General features: G+C 41.3%; 1 protein-coding gene across 2 annotated transcripts in view; it reads left to right on the forward strand.

Annotated features, from left to right (window-relative positions):
* Positions 1–25,983, forward strand: part of LOC126470773 (heat shock 70 kDa protein 14-like) — a 198,111-nt gene that overhangs the window by 94,691 nt on the left and 77,437 nt on the right. For both annotated transcript variants that reach the window (XM_050098779.1, XM_050098780.1), the window contains exon 4: positions 5,346–5,544. In XM_050098779.1, the coding sequence (XP_049954736.1) occupies positions 5,346–5,544 (199 nt within the window). The remainder of the gene's footprint in view (positions 1–5,345; positions 5,545–25,983) is intronic.

The raw sequence follows: 25,983 nt of genomic DNA on the forward strand, positions 1-25,983 counted from the left end.
TGGACCAACATCCACAATAAATCCTGGTTCAATTCCTTCTGACTGCACGTGAGGTATCCACTGTGTTGTTTCACGATCCTGTCCTGTTGAAAGTTTTGTCTGAGGTACTGGAGAGGTGTCCAGAGAATGTTTTGAGCCTTACTGATGTAGCCTTTCACAATTATTTCATGTTATGCTACTGATTCAATGCTACAAATGATGTTTTAATGATGGCTGCAGAGAACTCTCGAAAACCTGACCATCATTCTATCCTCGCTCTGTCCCCGCATCCTCCAGCTCCTTTGTGCTTGTCATTGGTGCAGGACATGTATGGAGGCACTAGCCCCACAGCACGTGTACTGGCCCAACATCAATGCAGACATTGAATGCGCATACGGCTCGTGTCATGCCTGATCTCTCAATCACTTGCCCCACGGTCAAGGTTCCTCGTCGTGGCCCCATCCTGATAACTTGTCGGAGAAGGTCCTCGTTGATTTTACCGTGACATTTCAGGTTGTTATGTGGCTTTTGGTGGTGGCCACCCTCTCAAAACTTCCCTTACGTGGCATGGATGCTGTTCATTACCACCATTTTTACCACTTATGACCTCATGATGGTATTCTACCTTGAGGGAGTGCCACTTGTTCCCTGGTGTTGGAAAATTAGCCCCCATTTACGTAGATGCAACTTTAGGCTGTCTGTGGCTGTAATGCGATCACCACCCTGTTTCACCGTGCTCCTAATGGGGAGATTGAGCAGATGGTCCATACATTTAAAACACAGCTGCTGAAGACCTTGCAGACATCATCTGGCTGAAATACTGCATTTGAGTTGGTATTGTACACCATTAGACCTCCTGCATCTTGTGCTGTGTGCCAAACCTGCCTATAGGCCTGCCTGTGGGTGGAATGTCTGTCTGGGCATGCATATGCAGTTGGTGTCTGGGATGGACCCAAGGGGTCATCATTGGTGACAGAGAGCATCAGTGGCTTGATGTTAAGGCCAGACATGACTGTCTGACCCACCAACACGAAACAGCTCTGGCTGTGACCACAGTCGCATTTGGCACCCTGTCGTCACTTCCGATGCTCAGGCTGGAACTAAGATGACCGCCACCTGTGCCTCGTGTCCCTTCTCACTGGAGGATGGTTGAGAGGATCACAGTGTGTGTGCCTGTGGAGGTGGGGGACCAGTCCCTCTGTCCTGACCTTCCATCACTCTTGTTGTGACTGTGCAATCTGCTGGCCTCTGCTACCCATGCAGTCCTCGGGCCTGGGTTTGTGTCGTAAGAATGAACAAGAAGTAATAATTGCTTTTGCTACTTTTTTTTCCATTTGAAATGGCTGATATGATTACATGTGTTTAATAAAAATGAATCTTTCACTTTACATTGGAGTGTACATGTAATGAAATTTTCCTTCAGAATAAAACTTTTCACTTGACTGAATCTCAGACTTGAACCTATGCCTTTCGTAGTCAATACTTCTACTCCCTGAGCTGTATGACCACAGGTGCAGTGTGGCTCTCACAGTTTGTCTGCGAATACCTATCCGCTCATTCACATGCTGTAATAGTTTAATTTCTGTACCTCGTGCTATTTCTGTTGAATTTATTTAAATTTACGTAATACACATTTATGGGAAGAAATGTGGAGAACTGCGGGATGAACCACTTAAAGTTTCCAATATTCATTTTCATCAATTTGTTGACATATTTCTCACAATGTCTGCCAGATCACATGTGTAGCCTCTGACTTTATCAGAGCTTCAGTCACTCACCCCAGATGGTTGAGGAATATTCCATAGTAAATTTGTAAGGATACCACAGTTTTCCAATATTTTACTAATAAACTGAAGCCCACCATGGACTATGATCATGATGGGACCTTCAGATTATTGCTTTGCTTTGCAGTTGTTATCCCCCATGTGACTTGCTGTGAAATGCTTGTTACTGACATAACTCTGGTTAAATATCTGAGATGAATCTGTCTTTTTAAGTATGAGTACAGTAATGAATCAAATAATTACCTTGGGAACTTACTGAATTCAAGCATAATTTATCTGTTCAACAAACAGTTATGATCAGGAGTGGTTTTAGATTTGTACATCAAAAACTGTATAGGGAGTGTAAAGAATAAGATGGAGTTTTACCAAAAGTGTGTGTAGACTTCTTTAGGCTTCACTGATGGAATGTGGTGGTTAGTGATCAAGAATGCTGTTCTTGTATTTTGGAGGAAAGTTGTTTGGATCCCAGTCCAGCCAGCCTGACTTAGGTTTCCTGTGGTCCCCCAAATTCATTTTAGTTGTATACATCCAAGTGTACCATGGAATGGTTGTTGACACCATCTTTGGCCAAATAAACTAATACTTCACCTTTTATGACACAGAGGGGTGATGACTTTTTAAACTTTCCATTCTTTACAGTAGAGCTCACCAATGCCGCTACTAAACTAAATTCACAGAGATTGTTCTTTTGTTAGAAAGTAGTGCAAACTTGGTTTTCAGTTAGCAAATTTGTTTCTTGATGAAATGTATTAAGCTACTCTAAGAAATGTATCAAACTGCTTTGCTCCAAAGTAGAAAAATTGTAATTACATTTTATACTGTCTAGTGTTGTAAGAGTTGTAACTTGTGTGTGTGTGTGTGTGTGTGTGTGTGTGTGTGTGTGTGTGTGTGTGTACACAACTTGAGTAGGCAATACAGCTTACTCAGACATCACTGATCACTGTCCACCCTACCTTAGACATTATTTTTCCTTCTTTTCTTTATCTTTGTCTGAAAACATGGTTGACTGGATTTCCATTATTCACTAATTGCTAGTGTAAGCATAAAAACTACAGACAGAAGCTACAGACATTATTAAGAAAAGATACTAAGAGCACTGACCTTCAGGCACTTATATATGTTGTCTGATAGTTGTTTTCAGAAATCTGTAGCAGTATATTTACTCATATTATTATGATTCTTTGTTTGTCAGTTATGTATTAATACTGTCTGTTTCATGTTTTTCTTATAATACAACTAGTTTATAAACTGACAGTAGGATCTTAACTACTTAATGATCCATTTGGGCATCATAGGAGATATTCCTCAGAGTATAAATTGTATCATTCGACACTCCATTCTTAATACTATACCCGCATTGTTAGATTGTGAGTAGTAATTACTTAAAATGATTCTGTTGTTCAACACACTAGCTGGAAAAAATTGCAACATATCTCTGTTGTAATTAATCCAGAGACTGACAAAGGTGTTATGCACAATCCAGTAACAACAGTGTGACCACTGCCTATGTTTGGAATCAGCATGAATAACCACTCACAAACAGCAGGTGGCAGCGCCAGCAGGGGAGGGTATATAAAGTGTGTTGGGGAACATGGAAAACATTGCAGTCGTTATAATGTGGAAACAGAGCGGTTTATCTGACTTCCAGAAGGACATGATCATTGACTTTCAGGCCAAGGGTGGAAGAATTTCCAAAACAGCTAAGTTATGAAACTGTTTGTGTGCCATTGTGTTTAAAGTATACCGTGCATGGTAAAATAGGTGCTATACAAAACCAGCACAACGGTAGCTATAATGCACTACGGGCCAGAGATGACGGGGTGAACAACAGCTGTGTAGATATGTATGGGTGAGCATCAGACTGCCCAGATAAACCCATGGCTACCAAAAATGTCTCCTCAATGACCGTTCAGCAAACATTGCTGTGTATGGTTCTCTGCAGCAGGTGCCTGGTTTGTGCACTCTTGCTAACTGGTGTTCATCGGCAACAAAGACTGGAATTAGCTCGCCAGCACTGCAGCTGGGTGTCCACTGAGTGGTGACAGGTTGCCTTTTCAGATGAATCACGTTTTATGCTCCATTGGACAGCTGGCCATTGGTGTGCACAGTGTGAATCATCTGAAAGCAAAGGGGTCCAGGCTGGAGGAGGGAGCTTTATGGTCTGGGGAATATATTCAAGGCATTACCCGAGTTATTTTGTCATTCTGAAAGGCACAGATGATTGATATAAGTATGCATCTAGCCTTGGTTACCATGTTCACTCATACATGCAGTTCGTTTTTTCCTTCACACAATGGCATTTACCAGCAGGACAATGTAATGTGTCACAGAGCTCACAGTGTGTGTGTGTGTGTGTCTGTGTGTGTGTGTGTGTGTGTGTGTGTGTGTGTGTGTGTGTGTGTGTGGTATGAAGAGCACCAGGATGAATTTACTGTACCCCCCTGGCCACCAGACCCTCTGGATTTAAACCCGGTTGATAATCTGTGGGACCACCTCGATCGAGCTGTTCTCGCGGTGGATTCTCAAGAGAAACCTGTCAAATTCTGGCCATGGCACTGGAGTCTGCATGGCTCCATATCCGTGTCGTTACCCTCCAGAACTTCACTATCACTATTCCTGCATGTCTCGCAGTGGTCTATGCAGCAAAAGGTGGTTATTCAGGCTTTCGACTGATGGTCACATTAATGTGACTGGACAGTGTATATGTAACATGTCAAAATTACAATCTTACTTTGGTTGCTATCTTTGCGAGCAATCTGTACAGAATTGGATCCTGACAAGGCAGCCAATTTGAAGAAGTTTTGGGCTTTAAAATTTTATACACATTTTTTGTGCAGGATAAAAAGACATAGCCACCAAAGAGTGGCTACAGATTTTATCAGGTAGTGCAATGGTTAAATACATCCATCCTGTATTATCACAGACATACTTCTATCTTCTAAATGCTGACTTCCTTTGGTGTAGTGCTTTGACATGTATTGCTTGTAGAAGCTGTCAAGTGGGAATATGATTGCTGAAATAGAGAGAATGATTTGGTCTCGGTGACTTTTCACTCATTTTTTCACACTGTCCTATTACACAAAATGATTAAACTATTAGAGTTTTCCTTTTGAACATGTAACTAATAAGTACTCTCACAGTGGAATCAATACTTTGCAGTAACAAAACTCTTTGGCCCATTCACAAAATGTTCCTGCCCCTAAAAAAAATGAATTACAAATTTTTGATGCAGGTACCGAACTAATCTATGGGTAGCTTTTCTGATTCTGTAACTTTCGAGGAATTTGGTGGTAGAACAAAGCAATTTACAGGAATACTTATGTTGCGAATGCAAGATCCTGCTTTTAATGGGGTCGCATGTCAATTTAACAAGTTTTCCAGTGCTGCATCATATTTGTACTGTGAGTTTTTTAAGTGTTTCAAGTTATTTGATGGAAAAGAATAAGCTGTAGGCATTGACTCTACTGACGACCAGCCAGCTAGCTGTCAATCAACAATAAATATAGTGTTTGTATACAAATATGAAGCTTGTGGTTTGGTAGTAATGTAAAGCATTTCTTTATTTTTTGTTATTTGTTTCAGGCTTTGCTTCCACATGTGTACCTCCAGATACAGATCTGCGCACAGTCCTGTGTGTCCCCTTAAATTTTTCGAAGTGTAGTCGTCGGGCACTGGCACATGCAGCGGAAGATGCAGGATTCGATGTTCTGCAAGTAATTAGTGAACCTATAGCAGCCTTGCTTGCTCAAGGCTATGGTGTTGAGTCCCCAGATGAGAGAGGGTGAGTGCTGTAATGCAGTATGTTATTCTTGGTGTTCGTGATAAGTTATGAAACAGTCTGCATGATCTTTAGCTACTAAATGAGGTGTTCAACATTGTTAACATATATTTTAGGGCGAATATGCTGCTCATTATTGAAATTGTTGTTTCCACTATTGACTAGCCTACATAAGATTGGAGGAATGCATGTTTTCTCCTTAGACTTTACTCTGAGGGCTTTGGCCCCAAAACACTGCATAGCATGTGCACATAGGCTGATGTTTTCATCAATAGAGCTGATAAACATTCCACAGTGATACGTTTCAGTGCTGTGTTTTGTGGGTTACATTTCTCCAAATAAATTATTAATTTCTTATTAACAGATGAAACTTTTATGTTAAGATGTCAGTGGTTCAGTTTGTTGAGGAAATCTGCACAAATAGCAGTAAAATATTATTTTATAGTGAAGTGTATATGAGAAAGACATGTTTACTGTTGTTACATGAGCCCACATCAGTTGCTTTATCTTTTGACCCTGGGGTCAATGATCCTGCATGATCTAGACTACGGTCAGATTGCTCATTATTAGGTTTCCAATTTAACGCAGATGATGGATCTCCTCGGGGAAATAACAATCAGATCATAAAGGAAGTCCTTTGGATATCCCATATGTTTACTGTGGGAAGGTCTCGTCTGAGATACAGAAGCAGCTCTGCAGCCATCTGTTTAGTGCAATGGTTACAGCTGGTTGTAAGTAATGCTTGTCATCATCTTAGTTCCTTTTGGTGGTGTCACTCGTCTAATGGAATCACAGTTCACAATTTGTTCATTCATGCCCAGTATTGATTGGAATCCTTGGTTTGGAGCCAGGTGGATTTAAACTAGAGGCTCCATTGATTTTTTGGTGATCTTGGGTGCAGATTCCTTGACTTAATCTGTATTGGATGTAGAATTTTAAAGTGCCTCCCTGAATTGGTTAGGCATGCAGTACCCGCAGAAAGGATTTCCTTCAATAGCGCAATATGAATAGTTTGCATCCTTTTTTTTTTTTTTAGATATATTACTTTGTAAGCCTGTTTACCTTTAGATGTTGAACACCAAAGAGCCATGATCACTTCACATGTATTTCATATTGAGGAGATCAAATAGCCATATAAGTCAACTGTGAAAATGAAAACTGAATATTAGGTAACTGGACAAGTATTCAAGGCAAGATCACTGAATTACTGTGACTTGCTTAAACAGCATTGCTTGTGTAGCAAGTGGAACAGAAAATTGGGTAAAACTAGAAACAAACGGAAACAAAATCTTAAATTCTGACTGGAATATATATGTGACAAGTCTCTTTTTGTGTAATGAGATAAATGCAGTCAACAATAGATAATTTGGGTAAAGTTAAGCCTTAAAGGTGGGCCAAAATTTCTTACTAAAACTATCTATTGGTGACACACTACATCAGTTGAGATGGCATGGAATGCTACGGAAGATTTGTGGAAAAATATTTCTGATAAATTACCTGATCATGTTTTAGCCATAGGAGAGGTTCCTGTTAGCCAGCCATGCATGACACAGGTGGCAGGGATGGCGGTTCAAGTGAAATTGTACTAAATATCTTATCTGAAAATTATCTTGGACAGCCAACTAAGTAGAATACATATGATGTAAGTATACAATATATGCTGTCAATAAAAAAATGTGAACTTTTCAATTCAGTGAAAATAAATGGATGAATCAACAAACACAGAGCTACAGCCGCATCATTGATCAGTGGTGTTGAATGAAAAGTTGTGCATGATGTGTCAATAAAATAACAAACTATCTGAGCAACTATTTACATCTGGGAAGGAGAATATTGATTAATTGGAGAAATTCACAAACCTTGTCAGAAACATGCTGGTTGAGTTTGTGTGATGGGATGTAGTGAGATGTGGGGAAGGACCCACCAAGGTTCAATGACAATATTACTCATTTAGCCCCTGAGGGCTCACAACTCTCGTGTCAGTACCTACCTGCTTGGCTACCATGGGGCCCCATGCTTTGCAGCATTACTTCGTTTCTGTCCTGCAAGCTTATACTTCCACTGTCCCTTTCTCCCTCTGCCTCTCCATTGTATGGTTTTCTTGATGCAGACCCAGCTCAGATCTCGTTTGTGACTGGGATTAGAGTTTCCGCTTTTTTTTGTTTTCTACAACTTTTCATTAAGTAAAGACATAGTCCCCGTTGTTAGGTTTGACCTGCCATCAGTTTTCAGTTTCTCCAGAAATGTTTACCATGCCGGGAAGGTCACCCAATGCAGTGTAAGCTCCAGCATGGTGGCCATCCTGTCATGGTGGGCATCAAATAGCTGCACAGTGGTAGCCCCCTGGCCACGTGGGTATCGTATTGTTGGTGTCTGAGCTGAAAACTTCCCATGTATGCCAAGGTTTATGTGCATGTGCCCATTGTGACTGGGACACGGGGACTCCGAGCAACGGATTACTGGTCACGTAGCCATTTTCTGCGGCTGGGTGGCGCACATGGCAAGAGCCCCCATTCGAAGTGGGTGGCACCATGGCGGATGAGCCGCAAATGAATCGGATGAAGTTATCTTCCGCCGGTAGCTGTATGATTCCAGCAGTCTCTATGGAAGGAAAGTACTATTTAAGTGCAGAGAGATATGACCATAAAATGTTTCCTTCCATAGGGCTAAGCGGCAAGCAGAGAAATATCCCCCCCCCTGTCCCCCCAATAATTAGTTTGCTCAAGGATTGATGGGGATTCCTTCTTGGCTACAGAACCCTTCTTCTTTGTGGAGAACATAGAAGTCAAGCTTGGGGAAGTGGCAGCCATTTCTAAAATGAAAAGTGGGTCAATTTTGATCAAAACAGTATCCTCTGCCCAATCACGGGTGCTACTAGCTCTTAACAAGGTGGGTGACATACCGGTGACTGTCACTCCCCATAATAGTCTAAATATGGTTCAGGGACCTGCTCTTACAATCTGATGCTGAGCTATGCACCAACTTGGAGTGCCAGGGTGCACACTTTGTTAGTCATGTACATTGGGGACCAAAGGACAACAGTGTCGCTACCAGTGCCTTCATGTTGGCCTTTGATGGTGATTCATTACCTGAAAAGGTCAGGGTGACATTATACCGAAGTGATGTGAAAGAAAGCGTCACTCCTATGGACGCCTGCCCAGATGGACTCTCAGCCGTGTTGACTGGGATGCTTTTGCCTCTTTTGTTGCCCTTGGCTCCCCACTGCATGGAGATATTGATGAGGCAGTCCAGAATACAACTACAACCATTATTTGAGCAGCTGATTTTGGCGATTCCCTGTTCCTTCTGTGCACCCCGACAGAAGACAATACCTGGATGGTCATCAGAAATTGCAGAGGCCATTAGAGATCGTAGGCGAGCTCTCCAGCACCATAAGTGGCACCCATCGATGGAGCACGTTATTGCCTTTCAGTGGCTCCATGCCTGGGTCTGCCATCCAATAAAACGATGGAAACAAGAATGCAAGGAACAGTACGCTTCAACCATCAGACCGTGAACCTTCCCTTCATAGGTTTGAGCCAAGGTCAGATGTATCTACAGATACCAGACACCTGCAGGTGTACCTGGTGGTGTTCCGTTGAATGGTGCCATCTACACTAACACAGATGCCACATTTTTCTCTGTATTATGCTAGAGCCTCTGAGTCTGAGAACTGTCAACCCTTTTTTGTGTCCTAAAAAAGTGAGTAGAGCAAAAGCAGTTATCTTTTACTGCACACCACCTGGATCCGTATAATGCTCCATTCAGTGAATGGGGAGTTGTCAGTGTCCTAGCCCACTGCCCCAGGATCGGACCACATCCTCAACCAGATGATCAAGCACCTATCTGTGGATTGTCAGTGTCATATCCTTGCCATCTTTAACTGCATCCTGGAGTGAGGGCGACTTCCCATTGCAACAGCGACAAATCATCATCATCCCAATACTGAAACAGGGCAAGCACCCTCTAGAGATGAATAGTTATTACCCAGTTAATCCCACCAGTGTTCTCTACAAGTTGTTTGAATGCATGGTGAGCTGGCGGCTGTGTTGGCTCCTTGAGTCTCGGGGTCTTCTGCCTCCATCCCAGGGCGGTTTTTGCCGAGGTGACTCTATACTGAAAATCTGGATTGCCTGGAGTCTGCCATCCAAACAGCTTTTGTCCAATATCAACACCTTATAGCCATCTTCTTCGACCTGAAAAAGGCTTAAGACCCCACATCCTAGCTACTGTACACATCTTCTTATCCCACCATACTTTGCAGGTTCAACTTGCTGCTTCCCACAGTACCACCCCCCACCCCCCTCCCCTCCTCCCCCAATCCGACGAGAGAATGGGGTACCACAGGGCTCTGTTAGTATGGATGTCGCTGAACATCAACTGCAAGGTGCCATAGGAAAGGCGCAGTCATGGGACCTCACCCATGGCTTTCAAAACTCATGTTATGCACTTCTGTCAACATTGTAGTGTTCACCCACAACCAGAACTTTACCTCAACAGCCAACTACTCAATGTGGTGGGAACATTTTGGTTTTTTGGACTGGTCTTAAATCCTAAGTTGACGTGGATTCCCCATCTATGCTAGAGTGATCGAAAGTGTTAGCTGCACCTTAATAGTCTTCACTGCCTGAGTAACACCAGCTGGGATGCATATCGTACTACCTTTCCACAGCTTTACAAAGCCCTGATACAATCCCGTCAAAACACCGGAATCCATCCCCCGCAACAGCAGTCCAGATCAAGGATTACAATCGCAATCCACATCCTGTCTCTCCTCTCTGAACTCCAGTTGTTTCCTCTATCACCTCTCCTCCAGGCCCATTCACTACACATTCATGGTGCATCCCTCGGCCACAGCGTTGTCTTGACCTATCACCAGATCTGAAAGACTCTGTTCCTTCTGAGGCCGTCTGCCACCAATTTTTAGCCATTCTTGTCATATCTTGGGGTTCAGAAGTAGTCTGTACTGATGATTTAATGGGTGCTGGTCATGTGGGCTTCGCTTATACTCGCATGTGACACTGAACTGTGCTCCCTGCCAAATGGTTGTAATGTTTTCACTGCGGAGTTGGTAGCCATCTCTCGTGCTCTTGAACATATTAGTTTCTGCACCGGTGGATCCTCTCTCATCTTCAGCAACTCCTTGTGCAGTTTGCATCTCTTGACCAATGTTACCTTCACCGTCCCTTGGTAATTGCTATCCAGGGTTCCCTGTATGTCTGGACCCCAGGCCACATCAGGATCCTGGGAAATGAACTTGCTGGTAGCCTGGCCAAACTGGCTACCGTAAACTGATTTGTGATGTTGGTATTCCAGTAATGGACCTCTGATCGGTATTATGCCATGAAGGTTAGGGAATCAGGAATGGCTCACTCTGACTTTGCCAAACAAAATAGGGTGATGAAGGAGACTACAAATCTGTGGAGGTCCTTCATGTGGGCCTCTCTCAAAGACTTGATCGTCCTTTTGCTGGCTGCGTATTGGCCATACTTGGCTAACTCTTGGTCATCTCTTCTGTCGCAAAGACCCACCTCTCTGTCATTGTGGTTCCCATTTGCTGGTGGTCCACATTTTGCTGGACTGTCCGAACTTAGCCACCATGCAGTGGGCTCTTAATCTCCCTCGCGCGCTGTCTCTGGTGTTAGGAGACAGTGCCTCAGTGGCTGACTTAGTTTTATGTTTTATTCTTGAAGGGAGCTTTCACCGCTCTCTTCAAGGTAGGTCCACTTACCCATATTGGCCCATTGATGGGTTGGCAGAACACTCTTTGCCTCCTCTGCCAAGTCTGTGCTGTGGCTATCTGGGCATTGTGGTGCAGCCTGGTCCTCACCTTACCTGCTCTTTTACATTTGGTCAGGAAACAGCTAATGGTCAAAGGTTGATGACAGTTAGCACAAAGTGATGGTGGGTCACCACTTGACAAATGACGATGGCTAAAAAGACAGTACCCAGTACGTAACCTAGCTAAAATCAGCTCCTTGCGGCGAAAGGGCTGAGAGAGGAGATCGGCCAAGCTTCTGGGAGATGTTTCATTCCCTGGAGTTTGTTCCCATGAATGGAAGACCAATTTTAATGTCAAAGTGACACCACCTTCTGATAAAAGACAACATGGAGATCATCGGAAGGAATGGAAGAACTAGCTGGATGATGTAGGAGGACTGCAGACTTGGCAACAGTGTCAGCAGCCTTGGCAACAGTGTCAGCAGCTTTGTTTCCTGTCAGACCATCCATCAAGACAGAGCAAGTGGAAGCTTTCTTTGACCTGTTGCACTAAGGGATAGACAGTGTACAGCATACAGAGGCTCTGAAAATCACTGAGAGAATCCGAGCAGATGACGAAATTGAAAAGCCTGTGTCGCTGGATGTACCGTGTGGCCTGATACAGAGCAAAGAGCTCTGCTGTTAATACTGAGCAGTGTTCTGGAAGCAGATATCGAAAATGGTCGGTGGCAATGATCAGGCATACCAGACACCATGGTCATTCAGAGAGCCAACAGTGTACACAAAGGTAGCATCACTAAGTTCCGTGCAAAGGTTGATAAACTTACACCGATAGATCGAATCTGGAGAAGTTTCCTAAGGAAGCGAATCAAGTTCAAGGTGAACATGGGCCACCACAGAAAGTCAGGGTGGTGAAGGGTACACATCCTTCGGGAAAGTGGCAGATAGCGTGAAGTGAGGCTGCTGGAGCAGTAACCAAAAGTGAACTCCAGGAGGTAATGGAGAAGAGGGACCCACCTACTGGCGGTCAAATGAGCCGTTGAAGGAGGTGACATAAGATGAGTGGCCAGGTATGGCAGACAAATGGCATGTGTATCTGCTGAGGAGAACATCATGTCGTTATGACCGCAGTAGTGAGGCAGCTTCTGCATAGAGACTTTCAACTGGGCTGGTGTAAAAGGTGCCAGTGGCCACATGGATTCGATGGTGGTAGATTGTATTTAGACAGTGTAAGATGGATGGATGTGCAGATGCATAAACGGAGCATCCATAGTCTACTTTCAAAAGGCCAAGGGATCTGTACAAACAGAGGAGGGTGGTCCAGACCACTCCCCAGGAAGTACCACTGAGGACCCGTAGAACACTGACGGACAGGGTACAGTGGGCAGCCAGGTAAGACATGTGGGAGGACCAAGAAAGTTTCTATCAATCATGAGCCGCAGGAATTTCGTAGTTTCAACAAACGGTAGAGCAACAGGCCCAAGACCGGGTGATCAAAAAGTCAGTATAAATTTGAGAACTGAATAAATCACGGAATAATGTAGATAGAGAGGTACAAATTGACACACATACTTGGAATGACATGGGGTTTTATTAGAACAAACAAAAAAAAATCCAAAAGTTCAAAAAATGTCAGGCAGATGGCGCTTCATCTGATCAGAATAGCAATAATTAGCGTAACAAAGTAAGACAAATCATAGATGATGTTCTTTACAGGAAATGCTCAATATGTCCACCATCATTCCTCAACAATAGCTGTAGTCGAGGAATAATGTGAACAGCACTACAAAGCATGTCCGGAGTTATGGTGGGGCATTGGCGTCGGATGTGGTCTTACAGCATCCCTAGAGATGTCGGTCGATCACGATACACTTGCGACTTCAGGTAACCCCAAAGCCAATAATCGCATGGACTGAGGTCTGGGGACCTGGGAGGCCAAGCATGACGAAAGTGGCAGCTGAGCAAACGATCATCATCAAACGACGCGCACAAGAGATCTTTCACGCGTCTAGCAAAATGGTTTTTTTTTCTTTTCTTCGGTTATAATAAAACCCCATGTCATTCCAAGCATGTGTGTCAATTTTTACCTCTCTATCCACATTATTTCATGGTTTATTAAGTTTTCAAATTTATACTGACTTTTTGATCACCCGGTATAAAGAAGGTGGAAGAAACCCATTGTGCAGCCAGAAATTCATACAAATGGTTTTGTCAGTGGAAAAGCGAAAGCCATTGTTGATGCTGCATGAGTAAAGACAATGAGACAATGCTGAAGACTTCGCTCAAGGAGACAAGTCCATGGGGAACTGCAATAGGTGGCAAAATCGTCAACAAAAAGGGACCCGGAAATACCCAGCGGGAGACAGGCCATAATAGGGTCAATGGCAATAGCAAGGACAACGAATGTCAGGATGGACCCCTGAGGCATCCAATTTTCATGGATAAAAGTGTCCTACAAGTCACATTCCACACGTGCTTTGAGAAGTCTGTCTTTTAAAAATTCCTGAAGGAAACGTGGCAGGCAGACTGGAAAGCCCCACATGTAAAGAGTACAGAGGGTACCGGTCCTCCAGCTGGTGCCGAAGGATTTCTCCAGATCAAAAAGCACGTCCACCGTCAGTTATTGTTGCAGAAAACTGTTCATGACATGGGTTGCCAAAGTGGTGAGATGGTCAACTTCAGAATGGCACGCCTGAAATCCACACTGTGCAGTCGTTAGTAATTTGCGAGACTTGAGTCACCATACCACCCGGGCATTAATCATATGTTCTAAACCTTGCAAACATAGCTAGTGAGGGAAATGGGGTGGTAGCTAGAAGGAAGGTCTTTGTCCTTACTGGGCTGAGGAATGGGTATGATGAAGGCTTCATACCAGCGTCTGGGGAGCATGCCATCTACCCAGATGTGGTTGTATGTATTAAGCAGAAAATGTTAGCCCGCAAGAGAAAGGTGCTGCAACATCTGAATGCGAACATCATCCGGCTGTGGGGTGAAAGATAGGGATACAGTGAGAGTGATCAGCTCCCACATAGGAAAGGCTGCATTGTAGCATTTAAAATTCTAAGAGGAGAAGGGTATTACCCAAGCCTCCTCCATTTGTTTCCAATGGAGGAAGGTAGGGCGGTAATGGGTGGAGCTTGAAATATTTGCAAAATAGTGGCCCTAGGTGGTGGATATAGCAATGGGTTCCACAATGACATCATCTGCTCCGATCAGGCCAGAAATTGGTGAATTGACCTTGGGCCCAGAGAGTCGTTGGAATTTAGCCCACACAATGGAAGACAGAGCGGAACTGTTAAAAGAATTAGTAAATGAAATCCAGTTAGCTCCTTTGGCATCCCAAAGAGGGTGATGACACTGCGCACGCGACTGTTCACATCAAATGCAGTTCTCCAGTGTTAAAAATGCTGAGAGTGTGTCTCTGCACATGAATTGTCACGGTACGCGTCAGTCCACCAAGGACTGTGACATGATGTGGTAAAGTGGAAGTGTGAGGAATGGAACAGTCTGCAGCGGTAAGGATAACGTTTGTAAGGTCATCACAACTGGGGAAATGTCGTTTGTCAAAGGTCACCTGGGAGGAGTAAAGCCTCCAGTCTGCCTTTGAAAGCTGCCAATTAATTTAGTAAGTAGATGAGGGAGGAGTCGGCAGATAGGATGTGGTGAAATGGTTGCTCAAGTATGTCTAAAAGGGAACACACCACTCGAGACGACGGGCAAGCTGGGCAGTGCAGAATGAGAGGTCCAAATGGGAATAAGAGTGTGTCGAGTCTGAAAGGAACGTTGGTGCTCCAGTGTTAAGGCAGAAGAGGTTGAGTTGATCGAGAAGGTCAGCCGAGAGGGCACTTTACGGACAGGTTCACAAAGAGCTGCAAAGGGGGTGATGCGCATCAAAGTCACTGAGCAGCAAAAAGATTTGGGACTTTCCCAACGAGCTAGAGGAAGTCTGCCCTGCTGAAACCGAATGACAGGGATTTAGGCGGTACAAAGAGAAAAGGTGAAGCGAGGAAGGAGAATGCGGACTGCAACAGCTTGCAGCCGGATGTTGAGTGAGAGGGTTTGACTACGAATGTCATCACGAATAAGCAGCACGACTCCACCACGAGATGGATTGCCGTCCTTGGCCATATGTTCCTTTTTTCATAAACATTTTCTTCTCCGGAGAGCAAAAAAAAAAAAAAAAAAAAAAATTACTGATAGAAAGAAAATTGGCTTGATATTGTCTACATTGTCTCCATAAGTTATAAAGTGATTGAGTCCCCTGTTCAGCATGTCTTTGAGACAGAGTACCTTTAACATAATTTGTACAGGTCATTTCCAGCCTAATTGATACTTTTTATTTACAGACGAGTCTTTCCACTATTTTAATAACTGATTAAATGTTCATGCTTTTGTTGGGTAGCTGCAGAAAAGAAGGCTGTCTCAAAACACGAACCATGATGAGATGTAATATGATGAGCAGCCACCTACTACTGTCAAACTTCTTTCACTACTTGCATTATAGTTTTAATTTTGTTTAGAGGTCTACTTACTGTGTTGATGCAATGAATTGTTTTATCCTGTATTTTTGTAGAGCTCTTGCCAGATATGCTCTGCAGTATTAGATTTAAATGCCTATGTTGCAATAGGACCCATATCTCTAAATCTGTTGTTTGCTGTTGTGGAATGTGAGTCTGTTTCAGTGTTGGGGCCACTCCTGTTCCTTATTTATATAAATGATATGCCGTCTAGTATTATGGGTAACTCTAAAATATTTCTGTTTGCTGATGACGCTAGCTTGGAAGTAAAGGATGTTGTGTCCAACATTGACCTAAGTTCATGGTTTGTAGAAAATAAATTAACTCCAAATCACAGTAAGACTCAGTTTTTACAGTTTCTAACACACAATTCAACAAAACCTGACATTTTAATTTCACAGAGTGGGCATATTTAGTGAAACTGAACAGTTAAAATTTCTAGGTGCTCAGATAGATAGTAAACTGTCGTGGGAAGCCCACATTTAGGATCTTGTTCAAAGACTTAATGCTGCCATTTTTACTATTGGAACAATATCTGAAGTGAGCGATCTTTCGACACAAAAATTAGTCTACTTTGCTTATTTTCATTCGCTTGTATCATATGGTGGTATATTTTGGGGTAAGTTCTTGTTGTATTGTAGATTGCATTTACTTAAATTTATGGATTGACTTTTTTTGGGTTCATATACATTTTATTTTTATCTATTATTACTTTTATGTTGTAATTTCATGTACTGACATGTTCCATGACCTGGGAGATTTTCTCCTCAGTTTGGTCCTATGGAACTTGACATGTAAATAAAATTAATTTGAATGTTGATTTTTGTGCATCATTATCTGACAGGCCATTACTAAATTTGATCACAATGTGCTTCTCAATTTGAAGACAAGCTATTGAAAACAATACGTATGATCCTGCGACTATTTCCCCACGCTCTAGTTGCAAAGTGTGACATCTTTATCAGATTGGAAGTTTATTAATGTTATTTTTGCTGTAAATTAGTCAAAAATATAATATTGAAATCTTTACCAAATTAATTTGATGTGTATCTTATAAACTGAGATTGACAAAGTCCTAAGTCTGGAATGTAAAGCCATCTCACCGAAGTGAGAGGTGAAGTGAAAACTATACTTAAAAATAACCCATCTTTAATCCAGTTTCTAAAAATATGGATTGTACCTAGTAAGATGTCCTAGGTCTTTGAGGCATGTGGTTTACAATATATCATGTGAGTTTGGAGTGAATTATTACAACAGTGTAATCACATTATTGATGAACAGTGCAAGAAACACTCCAAAATGTATAACTAAGACGTTGTGAGAAACCATTCATTGCAAAGCATGGTGTTACCAACACACACAAATTATTATTTGACAACACTGAAATCCTGGCACACACCTTGTGTTACTGGGATTCATTTATCAAGAAAGCAGTGGAGATCCACAAGTGTCCTAAATTTTTTAATGGAGTTGATGGCGTCACCTGAATCCCAACATGGTGGAAAGATCTAGAAAACAATATAAACCCCATACTAATGTGAGTGGCTGATCTGTTTCCTTATCATTGTTGTGGTATTATTGGTAAAGCGAGCATAAGCATGAGCATGAGCAGTACTAAAGAAAGCACGAGAGCTTTAAATCTGACAGATATGTGTTGACTAGAGTTTGTTTACATCTTACAGTTTGTCATACCAAGGTATTAAGGAGACATTTTGGGAACTTGCTTACCTGTTTTACCTGTTTTGGTGAATTTCAGTAGTTGTTTCTGTTCGAGTGAGTGTATGTTCAGTGAATTCTGGAAGTAGTCAAAGTTACAGGTTTTTAGTTATTCCAAGATAGATACCAGAGACTATATGCTCATTTCATTAACAATGTATCAAGTTACATCTTCATTTTAATATTTGGTGGCTAAAATCTGCTTCATTTTAAATGATCAAGACTTTTTATTTAAAAAAAAAAATTACACGGACATGATCAAATCTGGTAGAAGTAATATTGCTGAATATATTGCTGTGTTAGTCTAGAACAAAATTAGGTAAGTAGAACCCAACAACATACAGATACTAACTTTATATAAATTAATCCATTGAGTAGGAGGAGTTGTCAAACAGAAATTATTTCAGTTGTTTTTAAAACTTTTATTATGTGCCTGCACCCTTAATTTGTAGGTGATGTTTTCAAATATTTTTACAGCTGAGTAAGTTAAGTTGTGAATAGTGGAGGCAATTCTTGTTCCAAGTGTTAGACTTACAAACAATACTACTATTTTTAAATTGTGCCTGATGCCTCACAACAAACTTCATAAGAGAGGTTGTTAGGATGCCTAAATTTTTAAACAATTGCCTTCATGAAGTTTGAGGATGACCACCAGATATCCTTACAGAATATTTCTGTATGATGAATACTTAGTGTCTGTATGTAGAATTGCCTCAAAAAACTATTTCCAGTCACATCAATGAATGACAGTGTGCAAAGTAAGCTGGTTTTTTAATGCTAGCATTAAAAAATCAGCAATTACATGTAGAGAAAATGTTGCTGAATTCAAGCATTTTAAGAAATCTGTAATATGTGATTTTCTATTCAAGTTTTGGTCTATATGTGCACCTAGGAATTTTGAGCAATTGATTTTACATGCTTCCCATCTCCCAGTGCTCTATTATTGTTGCTGGTGATATATCTTGCCTTGTACAGATTTCAGTGAAGTGTATGTTTTCTAAGTAATATTCCGAGAATCAAAATATTTTAGCATTTCTTTTATTGATCAGTCTGTTGTCACACCTCTGAAGGTCTTGATTGTGATTGTTGCATTATCATCAAAGAACACCATTTCTGCTTTATTACTGTAAGGTGGAAGATCATTTATACATATCATGAACAGGAGTTTTCCCAGAATTGAACTCTATGGAATGCCTGTAATAATTTGTCCACACTCAGGGGGAGATTCATCATTAAAACTTCATGAGCTATCTAACATGGCCATTTTCTTCCTGTCAGTGCAGTATAAATTCAACCACTTAAAGCATTGTACCTTGAAAACTGAACTTTTTAAGTTTATCCAAAACAATGTTGTGATTTACAAAATCAAATGTCATACATACATCACAAGAACGTCCTGGTAGGTATTGACTCGCCAGTCAGATATTTCAGTATGTGGTCAGTGAAACGGTAGATGCCATATTTAGTGGAGAGACTCATCTGGCATTCAAATTTTGACTGACAGTATATTTGTAGATAGGCATGACCATTCTTCAATACATTACCTTTTGCAGCAACTTTAGAAAATGTTCATAGTGAAATTAGTCATTAGTTATTAACGTCTGTCCTATTACCTTTCTTAAAAAGTGTTCTAATATTGTTTGGCTTTGGCTGGTCTTGAAAGATACCTTGTGAAAGTGATGCATTAGAAATATGGATGTAAACATCAGCTGTAACTGAAGTATATGCTTTTAATATTTTGCTTGAAATACTATCATCCTTATGGGAAATTCTTACTCGTGAGAGTTAAAATCCTGGTATCTATTGAAGAAGTTGGAGTGATCTGAAATTTATGCTTGTGATACTGGTTATTGCATATGCTGCAATGCTTTTTCCTTTCTTGAATTTTATGTGATTGGCTATTCGAGAACTGACAATAGTACTGATGATGTATAGGATAGGTGGGCAACCAGTTGCCTGCAGGCCGGATTCGGCCCATCATTGGTTTCAGTTTGACCTGCAGAAGAAATTTTTGGAGAGTGTGAGGCGCTCACATTGTACTCCATCCAAGACCTATTTTTGGATATTTCTGCTGATGCTCACCTTGCCTCGGGTTTGCAACTCGTGACACAGACCACTGTCAGTTTTGCTTACTCTGCACATGCATAATGCAATTATACCACCGCTGACTCCCCCCACATGTTACTTATTGCGTACTGCCTACATCTGTGTTACACATTGATGGATTGTAAACATTGGTAACAGGTGACAATGACATGAAAACTACTGACTACTCAGGAAATGTGCTGATTTAAATGGCAGCAGGGTGCCATTCATAGTGGTGTGTCACTCCCATAAACATTGTCACAGGTGCTACAGTTGTCACTTCCTGCACCTGAAGCACTACTATTGCATCACTTGAAAAGTGGTCTGTGAGCTTTAGTAATTATGTGAATTAGGCCCGCAGGTTACCCGTGCCTATCCTACAGCAAAGTAGGAGTGTCTGGGGGTGGCACCTAGTAGCTCGAATTCGATTTCCTGTCTATATGGGCGAGAAAATTGAAAGCATGAGTTTCAACTTTTGATTTGTCACAATTAAATAATTTTCATTTCAGGAAAACCTTGTGATCAGATGTGCTGTGCAGTTCTACACTGTTGCATAGTAAATAAGCTATATGCTTTTAAAATATCGGAACAGGCATGAAGCAGGATTGAAGACTTGCTTGCAAATAAGAGTCCACTATGTTGTTAGTAAAGGGATCCACAGATAGAAATAAAGTAGCATCCTGTGTACTGAATGGAAGTGCAGTAGGAATATTATTAGAACTGTGGGGGGGGGGGGGGGGGGTGTTGCAAGTCGTTTCTGGATAACTCCCTTGGTAGAGCAAAAGGCAAAGGTTCCTACCAGTTCAGATCTTAATTTGGCTCACAGTTTTAATCCACCAAGAAGTTTCAGTAGGATTACTGTTCACTTTATTGTGTTATGTTGTGCCAGATAATACTGACATTAGGAAATTGTTACAAATTCCAGAAAGACTTGTAATTTATCAGTACTTGGTGCAAAGACTGATTACTGACTGTCAGTATAAATAAATCTAATATTGTGCTTCTAGATAAATGAAAAGTATAATAATGTTTGAGTACCCAATCAGTGATCAGTCATAGAAATCAGGATGTAGAGTTCATGTGCTTAGTGATATAAGGTGGAATAGACACAAAAATCTGACTTTGGGGAAATCAGATGCCAGCCAGGCTTTTATTTGTTGAAAGGATTTGTAGGAAGTGCAATTTATTCACAAAGGAGCTCACCTATGAAACCTTCATTTGACCAATTCTTTGGCAATTTGGTGTCCTTACCAAGTTGGGTTAATGGATGAGATTCAAATAAGAGGTTTACAATTTACATTTGTTTAACCATACCAAGAACATCACAGAAGTGCTTAATAAATTGTTCCAATACAGGGTTGCCCTCAGGAAGTAGTACTTTTCATTTGGTTATTACGAAGTTTAGCTTATATTTAGACCAGTATAACTTATAGGTAACTGTTCTACACACGTTACCATTATTGAAAAGCCAAACAAAAGTTTATTTCATAAAATGTACATCATTGGTGATACATTGCTAAAGAGGTTTGTGGAAGGTCCTTGTTGAATTCTCAACTATTTCTTGAAGAATTTTCTCTGTGTCTTTATGTATCATGGCTTTCAATTGATCAGTATTGTGGAGCCATGAAAAAAGCTTTTTTCTTAAGGTGATCCCACAGAAAAAAATTTGCTGCCGAAAGATCAGGTGCTCTCACTAGCCATGGGATAACACTGAATCATAATAGTAATCGATGTGTAAAGTGGCACCTCAGTTTAGTAATTGAGTTAAAAGCCCCATCTTTCTCAAACCATATTGTGTTTAGATGAAAACTTCCCTGCACTGTGTGGACTGAAGAAATTATTGATAAAGGCCGCATACTGCTCAGAACTGACACGTACTGACTTCCCATTGTTGTTGTCTTCAAAAAAATATGGCCCAATGATTCGAGTGAACTGTCAAAAAGCACACCAGATGATGACATGTGAGCTATCCTGCAACTTTTCATGAATGAGCTACAGATTTGTGTCTAGAGTAATATTGAAAGATTGATTTATTGATAAAACCTATTCATATGAAAGTTTGCTTCATCAAACATCACGAGATTCATCAGAAATACCTCTTACTGGTCAATTCTATCCAGTAACATTGCGTGGAAATTGTACCAACTCACTTTTATCTCCCTGCTGTAACTGTTGAGCCACTTGCATCTTATAAGGAGGAAACTTCAAATCCTATTTCACAATCCCCAGCAAAGACGTGTGAAGGATCTGTGATGGTCTGGAATGGTGACAGACTGATCACTGTGGGCTTTGTTGCAGAGCTGCATGAAATCATTGGATATTTACTGGCATTCAGATTGTCATTTCAGGTCCCTTATGTTTCACACTGGCTCCACAGTCTGTCTTACACCATTGTTTCATCTGTCTGGAACATGGAAAAGGCAGACTCTACCATGGAGCATAGACTGCTGCAATGCTCTGCACGTGACATAACTCCCCTATTGCCTCAGTATGCATATGCACTGGCCAGTGTTCCATACTGAACTGAATGGCATATGATGTGGACCTGATTAGATGCAGTAGATGGTGTGAATAATCTACACCTTTGCAGGGTGGCCAATTGAAGATATACTATTTCCTGTGGGCCAACCTTTATAAGTATTTTATAGAAAAAAGAAATTAAACAAATTTTCTTTAAATATCTGAGCTAGCAGGGGGAAAAAGTGGCTAATATGGTGGTCTGACATTCAAGAGGTCAGTTTTTCAAATCCCCATATGGCCATCCAGAGTTTTATTTTCTGTGGCTTCCCTAAATCTCTTAAGACAAATCTCAGGATGGCTCCTTTGAAAAGGACACTGCTGATTGCTGATTTCCTCCCCCCCCCCCCCCCCCCCCCCAACCAATCCAAGCTTTTGTTCCTACTCTGATGACTTTGCCCTTGAGAGGACATTAAATCATAATTTTTGGTCCTTTTAAGTATCTTCACAGAGATTAAAAAATGTTACTTGCTCTTTTCATGTCAAAAATTGTGCAGTGGTTGTAGGTTGTGGCACTTGAATAGATGGCATATTTCTTGATTTTTGGAAACTACAATATATTAACAATTTTGCATTTAGCATATTGTACATTTGATGAGTTTATTGGAACATCATTTATTTTTTTCTGTGTGTTTGGTATATGTGATAGACTGTTTCTGTTTATACTGCACATGAGAATCTCAATAAACAGTTTAAGCAGCACTTACAGACAGTCCCTTGCTTTGTAGTTTATCAATAAATACTCTCCTTAGAAAACAGAAGTGAAATTGTGTATCTATAGAAGATTATTATTATACACAATGTCTTACGATAGTCTGTAAATGAGGATGAATGGACTGCCTTGAAACATATTGTTGATAAATTCCTGAGTTCAGTTTCCAAATACTGATATAAGAAGCAGTTTCAGGTAAAAGGGCATATGAAACTACTAGTGTATAAAACAAATTACAGATTGCTATTCATTGAGAGAATATTGAAAGTGTTGATTCGCCAATGGTGAGGCTGGATTTGAAATCCCAGTGCTGCCCATGTCCCATTCTAACCAGCTCTGATAAATGTTTGACAAATTTAGTAATTACTGCCATGTTACAGTATTTGAAGTGGTTGTGCAGTTTGCTTATACTGTAATACAGTGCTAAAATTTGGAGATGTTTTTCTATTGCTTTGTTGAAATTGTCGTGAAATGTACTGCTTACTCATCCAATACTGTTTAGGGGGAAAAAAATTGGAACACACCAGAAAGCAGGTATCTTACTGTGAATGGTCAGTCCAGTGGAACTATAGAAAGGAACTAAAAATTATCTGCATTCTCAGCCAGTTCATAATGAATCATTTGGTTTTGTTTACCTGGGCTTATAACCTGGGAATGCATATTCGATTGTTGCTGTTTACGCTAGGTATTATCAGAAATAATTGGTAGGCTTTGCTGTATTGTTGAAATTTGCAATACTGCCTGTATTTACTGTGTGGCTTTAAAAGTGATAACTGCACAAACAGTCATGTTGTATATTGCCACAGTTAGTTACTTTAAATTTGCTCACACTTTTCTCAGTCCACAGTTGTGGAGAATGTTATATGGGAGAATCAATGCAAAACTGGATGAGCCAAGTATTAAACAATGCGTGGTCTTTTGTGTGACTTTACTTCTTGACACAGTCTCTTAAATCTCTTAAATTCAGTGAATATTTCCTGCACTGCTCTTGAACTTCAAATTTTTTGAATGGAAGCTCTTCAAAAGAGCGATGTGCAACAGTCACCAAATTGTAATATGGCAGAAATGTTTTTAGGAGCTGGGATTTTGTGCAGATTGTGGCACATAACAGGCAAAGGTGAAATTAAATTCAGCATAATGTTGATGCTATAATGTGTCTGTAAACTGAACAGTAACAAAGTGAGTCCCCACTCTGTGTACACAGCTACATCATAAGTCTGTTTTGCAAAATCATACTGCTCCTGCCAGATTGTCCCTTTGAATTAGTGGTGATGCAGATGGACCCAAGGAGTGTTCATTTTATATTAACACTATATGTTTTTTTGTTGTTGTTGTAGTCTTCAGTCCAGAGACTGGTTTGATGCAGCTCTCCATGCTATTCTATCCTGCGCAAGCTTAATCTCCCAGTACCTACTGCAACCTACATTCTTAACACTATATAGAGTATAGAAATTAATAACTCATATAACTAACACAAGGAACACACACAAGTAGAATATACATTAATCACAGCGAACTTCACTGCACTACTAGGATTCAAATGTCACTGCACTACTGGGATTCCAATACAATTCTAGCATTTTCTGGCATTAGCACCCCCCCCCCCCCCCCCCCCAAATTGAGAGTTGAAATAATGGTAACGATGATTGTAATGGCTCAACAGCATCCAAGGGAAATATCTGTAGAGTTTTAAGTGGGCAGTACCAGTGCATATTGTAATGACCACATTGGTCGACTACCGAGGTCCCTGTCAGTGATGGGTAGATCAAGGTCAGAAGGTCATTATTAGTCACCCAGGTCAGGGTGAGCAGCTGTGAGGTGAGTGGATACCTGGCAGATTCCTTTTGGGATGTTACGAAAACAGTATTGACAACGTTAACATTTGTTATTCAGAGAACAACAGTAGTCGGGACTTTGCTCCAGGCCAATAGTGCTTGTAGGTCGAGCAGTACGCGCCCAGTCGAGGGATGCTATTGTCAGCTCATGGCCAGTATTGTCGTGGTGATTGATGTCAGAAGCAGCAGGTCATTCTCCTGCTTGTCTGCTGCACTGCCTAGTTGTAGCAGAACATCTCGGCACAGGGTTCGCAGAGGCGTACCAGACCACGTTGCGGCTCCCAAAACAGGAGATGCAACCCCCAGCATTGGAGTCTGCCAACAGAAGCAGAAGTGGGTAACAGGAAGCCCACTTACCCTTGCAATGGTGGAAGTCTGGCTGCAAGTCTCCACGCTCATACTGTAGGCCACCAGGAAACCCGCCGGAAGAGAGGCACTAATATTGTTACATCAGACACGGCACGAATAGTGGCACTGTGACTAGCAGTAGTAAGAGTTCCCAGGATGGGATTTGTGATTCTGTAGAAGCTTGCAGACTGTTAGATGAGTAGACAGCAGATCAACATAGGTTGCTCTTCGTAGCTGGGTGTCAGTAGACTTAGCATGTCTGGGAACATCTGAGAATAGGGATCCGATACAGGGGCGGTGAAGTGACTACGAGAGTCTGCTGGTCACTTCAGACAGTGGCACCCCAAGCCTAGAAAAGGCAACAAACCGTAGTAGCCTCACACCACTTTCGACTGGTGATAAATAAATTCGTTCTGCCGTTCTTGTTTTGTCATCTCCTGAAGGAACATAACCAGAGAGGTAATATTAACCAACTTCACTCTTTGGAGGCACTGGCTAACATCTTCTGCTTTGTCAGATCCCTGAATGAATGTTCTTACATTCTGAACAAGTTTTTTTTTTCTTCATAGTTTGTGATCAACAGAGTGCTGCCACGTCTCTCCATATGTTGTCGTTTTACAGAATTGGCGTCAGACTAGGGCATTGCTTAACACTCATGCTTTCTATGGCTTCTTGCAATACCAGGGAAGGTGTCTTAATTTTTACCTGGCTACACCAAGTACAATATTTTGTGGTGCCACACACCCCTCTCCTTTAAAAAGTATGCCCCAGATTTTGTTTAAAGTGCTTCTGTAACTCTTGATATATATTCACAAAATGACCTTTGTATATGGGACACTTTGTTTCTTCCTTATTCTAGTCTGGTCTAAATCACAAGTTCATTGACAATATTCTTAATGGTGAAACGTCTTAACTAAGGTCAGTCCTCTGGACAATCTTGTGCCCCCACGAAAATGTCTTCCCACTGAGTTATTTAAAAACTAGTACAATC

The sequence above is a fragment of the Schistocerca serialis genome, chromosome 3 (genome assembly GCF_023864345.2).
Source record: "Schistocerca serialis cubense isolate TAMUIC-IGC-003099 chromosome 3, iqSchSeri2.2, whole genome shotgun sequence".
NCBI classification, from domain to species: Eukaryota; Metazoa; Arthropoda; class Insecta; order Orthoptera; family Acrididae; genus Schistocerca; species Schistocerca serialis.